The 7,317-nt window shown below is 31.8% G+C and overlaps 1 protein-coding gene across 2 annotated transcripts; it reads right to left on the reverse strand.

The window, feature by feature from the left end:
• Positions 1–6: 6 nt before the first annotated feature.
• Positions 7–6,603, reverse strand: LOC108743855. 2 transcript variants are annotated; one of them, XM_025979511.1, is made up of 5 exons: positions 6,228–6,603; positions 1,698–3,379; positions 1,576–1,636; positions 1,254–1,292; positions 7–1,139 (listed from the first exon to the last, which is right to left on the reverse strand). In XM_025979511.1, exons 1-5 carry the CDS (start codon positions 6,268–6,270, stop codon positions 115–117), a joined length of 2,850 nt encoding a protein of 949 aa, XP_025835296.1. In that variant the 5' UTR covers positions 6,271–6,603; the 3' UTR covers positions 7–114. The 2 variants fall into 2 exon arrangements, with proteins under 2 accessions (XP_025835296.1, XP_018334953.1); XM_018479451.1 differs by lacking the exon at positions 6,228–6,603 and having other exon boundaries at positions 1,698–3,929.
• Between the last annotated feature and the right edge of the window lie 714 nt (positions 6,604–7,317).

Genomic DNA, 7,317 nt, shown 5'->3' on the forward strand with positions numbered 1-7,317 from the left:
GTGTATTTTAATTAATCCATTATAGTGTTTTAAATATGTATATACATTACTTGTTATTAAAACATAAAACGGCCGCTATTTGCTAAAGTATTTTTATACTGCAACGTGAAAAAATTACAGGAAAGGATTAAAATTGGATCGATTTCTTGGAGGCATTATATTCATATTTAGTAGATTCGGTATACCACCAGCTTGCATGAACTGATTATTTAATACATCATGCAAGCCTTGTCCTTGTTGCATAACCATTTGTGGTTGATTCACTAGCAATTGTCTGTCAATGTTCTGATGTCTGTCTAAGATTTGAGTCGGTCTGTCAGTCACTGTTTGAATTCGATTGTCAAATGGTTGAGGTCTGCTAAAAGATCTTTCAAATGGTAATGGCATTTGCTGTCTATTCAATGGATTTTCAATATTTCCGTCGATGCTATTACCCAAATCGCGAGTTCCACTAAACCAATCATTTGTTAATCGACTTCTTGCTTGATCGAATTTGCTTCCATTTTGATTTCCCGGAAAAGGTTCACTTTTTCCTCCCATTTGCTTCAAAATTTGGGCTGGGGTGAGATGAACCAGAGATTGGGCTTTGAAGGCATCTTGATAGTTGGGCTTCTCTTCCGTACATTGTACGCCCATATCCACGGTATTCCTAATGTTGCACTGAATTGCGACCGATTCATAAGTACGCGCGCTTCTGATTTCACATATCTGACACTTCATTAAGAACATGGGGGTCTGACACATTTTCGTATGACGTTTAACACCAGTCATGAAATCTTGAGCACGAACGGGTTTTGTTTTTACAAACGACGATTTTATGGTATTTACATTTATATTCGCCGATGAAATGGTATCGATTGACATGGGATCCTGGGAAGATGATGCATCTTTAGAATTACCTAAACCAATACTAACTAACACCTTTTCAAGGGTCCGACTGAAAGTAGTCTTGTCTTCATTACCCTTACTCGGGGTTGTAAACTGAAAACGTACAACTGGAATTTTTCGTAATGGCGATAATCCTTTTGCTTCTGAAATTTTATCGATGAATTTTTGTTCACTTTTCTTCAATACAAAACGGCCATCTACAGGTAACGGTTTATCGAGTGCTTTAATTGCATCTTGACAGCGCGAAATAACTGAAATTTACATGGAATATTACAGGCGAAACAAAGAATACGAAATAAGAATACAATAAAAAAGTTATAATCATACATTAATACACATAAGTAAAGGTGTTGGAATGTACTAACCTCGTATTTTATTTTGAATGTCGACAGGCTTTGAAGGATCTAAACATACAAACAAATTTATAAATACAAAATATACCATCCGTACAATAAATTTCTAAATATGGTCTATAAGTAAAAGTTGCAAGTTTAATTTTTAATTGAATCACCTATAAGTTTTCATTATTTTTGCTAATATTTGTCTTTTATTTAATAAAACGAATTCTACATTTTCTCTATTTTAATGCTTTCGTTATAGTAATCGCCTAAACGTTTAAAAGTTGTAATTTTAACTACTGTTATTGGCAATTCAATAATTACAGCAAATTATATTTACTATAGGTACCTGATTCTGTGGCAGTTAAGCTTAAATAATCCGCCAAACTGATCTTCTTTTCTTCAAACAACTGTAACATAGTCATTATTATTTGTACCTATAAGTAAAATTAAAATATAAAAAACTCCTACCTTCTTTACTGTGTCTTTATTTTTCAAATCGGCAATTGAAATTTCTGAATTTTTCATAGTCACTGTATTTTGAGTTTTAATATTTTTCGAAGAGTTCTGAGTATTTAAGGAAATATTAACTGTTGATGATAGTGCAGTTTCGCTTGGGTGGCCAATAAAGAATTGTTCATTGTACTGGGAGTCTTCAGGTCTATTGTAAGGAGCAGGAACAGGTGTTGTCATTCTATGGGGCCCAAAACCAGGATTAAATGAATTTTGGATTGACCCAGCACCTGGACCAGGTCCAAACTCTGCACCTGGTGGTCCTGGTAAGGATATTTGGTTTATCATCATTGGATTTACAGGAATATGAATAGAAGGAGCAATAGGGTGGGGCACAGGCATAAAATTAGGATGAAGATGTACTGGTCCACCTGGACCAGGGATTTGTGTAGGAAATGCAGTATATCTAACTACATTTGAATTATTTTCAGTACTATTTCCAGTTTCATTTAATTTTTTATGGATCTCTCGTAGAAAATCCCTTTTCTTCTTATCCTTGCTTCTTTCTTTTTTCAATTTCCGTTCCAAGTCTTCCAAAAAATCCCTATGACGGCGTAGGTTAGACGAAGAATTTTCCCTTTTATAAGGCCAATTATCTAATTCTAGGGAAGTACTCCTTCTAAGTTCTTCTCTTCTTCGTTGCAACCATACCTCACGGTCAGACACGTCAGAGTCAGGGCTCTTATAACTTCTTCTGCGTTTTCTGCCTGGGGATGGAGATTTCGTTAGCTTACCGCTATTATAATATCGTGATGGACTTGATCGTTTTCTTAGATACACTGGAGATCTTCCTCTGCCGAAAGAACGAGAACGAGAGCGTCGTCCACGATACGATCTTCGAAGTGATCTTGAACGCGACTTTCCTCTTATCTTCAAGGGGCTCTTATGGGTGGGACTCCTTTTACCATAAATATTATAACTTGCTGGGGGACTAAAACCTAATCGACGAAAATCCATACTCTTAGAACTTGATCGCTTTGATTTTCGTACTTGATTCTCATCACCTGTTGGTTGATTTTCAAATGAGAGTTTCTCCTGAGAAAGTTTGTTAGGTGTATTTTCATCTTTTGAGTCTGATATTGCTGTTTTAACAGTAGTTATATCCATGTCCATTTCCATTCCTGGTGGCACTAGTCCTGTTTCTACCATCCTTAATTTTTCAGAAATTATTTTGGCCTCTTCATCTTTTGTTCGCCTATCTTTATCCCTCTGAATATCTCTCCTTGTTTTTTCTGGATCCCGTCTACGATCAGAACTCCTTTCACGTCTCCTCCTTTCTTCACGTAGTTCCCTTGAGTTAGTATTTTTAAGACGGTCTTCTGAATGGCGATCTCTAGATGCAGCTCTTGATCTATAATATCTTCTTTCTCTTGAACTTCTTCGCCTTCTATCAGTCTTACGAGATTCTTGTTTTTGTTCAGATTTTTTTAACTCTTTACTTTTACTACCATTCTTGTCTTTCTCTGTAAGATCTTTGGAAGTATTCTCACTATCACTTTTCTTCAGATCGTTTGTTTCTTCATCATCCCAAGCATCAACAACATCCAAACCTGCCATAAAATCTTGATTGGAAAAATCGTCAAAGAAATCTTCTGGTATGTCTTCTTCATCGCCTCCTTCATGCACTTCATTGTCGGAATGTGTTTTTTCAGCAAGTTCGTCGTCACATTTGGCACCTGACATTTTGTCACTAATACCGTTTGATCAAATTATTTGAAAATGTAAATAGTGAACAATAACTACATAAATACCTTTTAAATTAAAATAGAAAAAATGCAATAGGATAACCAATTGTAAGCTATGCAACTTTTTTGCCAGAACACCAGAAGTACAGTAAAAATTTAGAAAATATAAGACTAAAGTATTTTTTTTTTCATTAAAATTCTAGCAAACTTACGATTAGTACAAAACAACCAGTTTGCAGATCGCTTTTATAATTTATCAATAGCATGTTACATACAAAGCATCCATATTATTTTCATCAACGACCAACAGAGAAAACTATTGATAATAGGGGCAAATGATGACCGTCACAATAGTAAGATCGACAATTACTTGTAATTTAAGTAACTCTAATAATACACAATAAGCCTAGTATCAATTCACTTATCGCCGTTTCTCATATTATAGTAACACTCCATATAATACTCGTTCAGTGCTCCGTATCACAAATAAATCCATAGATAATAATAAATCCTTAATTTTATTACCAAACTATCAAACCTACTTCGGACCATAGATATCATATAAATATGATAAGATCATAGATGAGAGATCTATTGATATTCATGATTGCCATCACAACCGTTTTGCCAGGATAGCCAATGAAATTAACTAAAAGGCCGGGAAAGTGCGTCTTACAGTTAAACTTTTGGCGCCATACGATTTTGCATGTATTACGGTATATTACGCGAGACCGTGAATTTTAATTTTAACTATTCAGTTTTAATTAAGAATGAAAAACAAAAGATGCTTTCCTGTCAGTTAGTTTATTTTTTCAATTTTAGATTAAATATACAGGAGAACTAATACGCAACTTCGTTTTTATTTATCCCATGAGAATTTTTTTATTTTATTGAAATATGGTGAAATTTACAGTTTTTAATGCCATAAATAACTGTATGCTTCACATTTTTAATTAGAGAAGGAAAATTACATTTTTTTCTGTTTCTAACAGATTACATTTTTAATAATAATGTTACTTCTAAGCTTACAATGTTGTACATGTATTTTTTGTATACTTGGAAACAGACACATAAAACTACATAAGATAACAATACTTATACAATTCATTTTAGAAGAAACTTCAAAAGTTAAACTCCATAATTCTCAACATTAACAGAAGGGAAGATTTAATTTTAGTTAGAAAAATACTTGTTTTAATAATACCTCTAACTCTACCTACCATTTTATTAATAAATAGATTAGTCACCCTTCAATTCATCACAGACTACAATAATTTAATTTTGTCGGCTTTATCGTTAAAAAATGTCGATTGCCTTTATGTACTAAACTTACTTTCTAAAAAAACCTGAATAAAACTTTAAATTAAATACAACTAAAAAATTACATGAGGTCTACTGTTCTTATAAATGTTTTACTCTCAATAACTACACAGTTTTAGTACTTGGTGTACAAAAAAGTGGCAAATCTTTATTATAAATCGTCTCCTTTTTATTACTTTTTCTTTATAAATTCACAAGTCTTCATTTTGTCATTAATTAACGAAAAATAATTTTTGTTTAAAATTTTAACTGCTAAAAAATATTATTGGAAACTAAACCAACTATTTCTTGAGTTAGCGTGAATTTTAATATTTTATAAACGATTTATAATGTGGGGTAAAAATCCTGTATTTTTGATTCGTACATAATGAGGTCTACAAGAGTGTCTTCTATAAGGCTAATAAAATTATTGCATACAGTGCTATTAAAAATAAAAATCACAACATCAAATGCAGTGCAGTTGATACATCAAATAAACTACTAAATAATTAAAATGTAGATGTCTGTCTGTTTCAAAATTGTTGTGGGAATACGGAACTATTTGTTTTCCTATTTTGATTATGGCTTCATTAAAGTATATTGCAAATAAAAGCTGTGTAGTCCATACGTGCAGTAAAAATATGTCAGTACCATTTTGCATTCCAAATGCAAACGTAACTCTTAAAATTATTTTAAAATTAGAAAGAATTCTGTCTTTTTTCCTTTATAACAACTCTTAAAAGATATTTCATAAATAAATATATGAAAGATTAATTTTAAAAAATGCCGCTAACAACTGCTTTGCCTTATTCGAATTGTGTACAGAAAAACTTAATATTAAATTATAGAAAACGTATTTTGATAGATCACAGACGTTATAAACATATAAAAAGGTAATTAAATGGCACAAAACAATTAACCATCACCACAAAAAATTGTTAATATTGCGACTGACTTTAGCCTTGCTCTACGCCTCTTTCTAAAGTTAATAGCGATATTAATACTGGTTTCACTAAAAGATGTCTTCTAAAAAAGTTCAGAATTCTTTCAAGACTTATGTAATAAGATTTATGAAAAGCACACACAGCTACTGACCCTTTTTCTCTCTCAATCACTCTCTTTTTCTCACAAATAATGCAGGTGGGTGCGTGAAAAGCATATGTATATAAATATAAAATGCGTAACAACTAAATAATAATCATTAATAATAATAATGATTGCCCGTGGTTAAAAACGGACTTAGGAATGTGCAACAAATCTAACAAATGACTAACTACGTGAGGAGACTTAACAACTAACATTACCATGTTCATCGCATGTATAGAATTTGAAAAATAAAAATAATCCTTACGATTTAACTTGATCAAGTCAAACAAGCGCGTAGTATGCAAAGGGAGGCGAATTTGATTCTCGGTCCCTTACAATTTTATTACAACTTATATACCAAACAGTTAAATATATTTTTTTTGAACATTTTATCCTTCATGCACTTCATTGTCGGAATGTGTTTTTTCAGCAAGTTCGTCGTCACATTTGGCACCTGACATTTTGTCACTAATACCGTTTGATCAAATTATTTGAAAATGTAAATAGTGAACAATAACTACATAAATACCTTTTAAATTAAAATAGAAAAAATGCAATAGGATAACCAATTGTAAGCTATGCAACTTTTTTGCCAGAACACCAGAAGTACAGTAAAAATTTAGAAAATATAAGACTAAAGTATTTTTTTTTTCATTAAAATTCTAGCAAACTTACGATTAGTACAAAACAACCAGTTTGCAGATCGCTTTTATAATTTATCAATAGCATGTTACATACAAAGCATCCATATTATTTTCATCAACGACCAACAGAGAAAACTATTGATAATAGGGGCANATAAGAAAACGTTTGAAGGTTTGTTAACATAAATTATTAGAAGTATCTTCTGATTAATTAATATAAAACACTTTCAAGAAGGTTGGAACTGGCACTTGGAAATGTTTAAAAAGTACAATGAGTGGCATTTTCATGAGGATTAAACAAAACTTGCGAATACTTAAAAATCTTACATCTTTAATTTCTAGACTCTCATGGCAAATATGCGACAATGCAACGACTAAAAAGAATTAGCTGTTTCATATGTTCAACGAAAACTCGTTCCACGAATCTCTTATTCTAAGACTTAGCAAAATTTATTTTGTAAAATTGAAAGTTTAATTAATGCCAGAATTCGAATGTTATCGAAAGTCAGTTGATTTCTATTATTGATTTAAAAATAAACTGTTGTCTGATAAAATGAGTATCATTTTATATTGTCAATGTTATCAGAAAACCCTTAAGTTGTTGTACTTAAAAAATGAAAATTATTTAATAAAACGTGTTTTCAAGGTCTATTCTCAAACGTCACAAAAATACCATTCGAATTGCGCATTATAAAAACGTATTAAAGCATCATGTGTGTACGGATAAACGCGCTATTTACGCCCTTTTTGCATTTTGCGCTTGAAGTGGTACAATCAATTAAGTACAGTAAATATTTTTATGTTGCGTCACAACTATCGAGGAACTTCAATTTCGCACAAGAGATTTCTATATACACTAATCAA

This window comes from Agrilus planipennis, unplaced genomic scaffold (genome assembly GCF_000699045.2).
Source record: "Agrilus planipennis isolate EAB-ADULT unplaced genomic scaffold, Apla_2.0 scaffold1284, whole genome shotgun sequence".
In the NCBI taxonomy this organism is placed as follows: Eukaryota; Metazoa; Arthropoda; class Insecta; order Coleoptera; family Buprestidae; genus Agrilus; species Agrilus planipennis.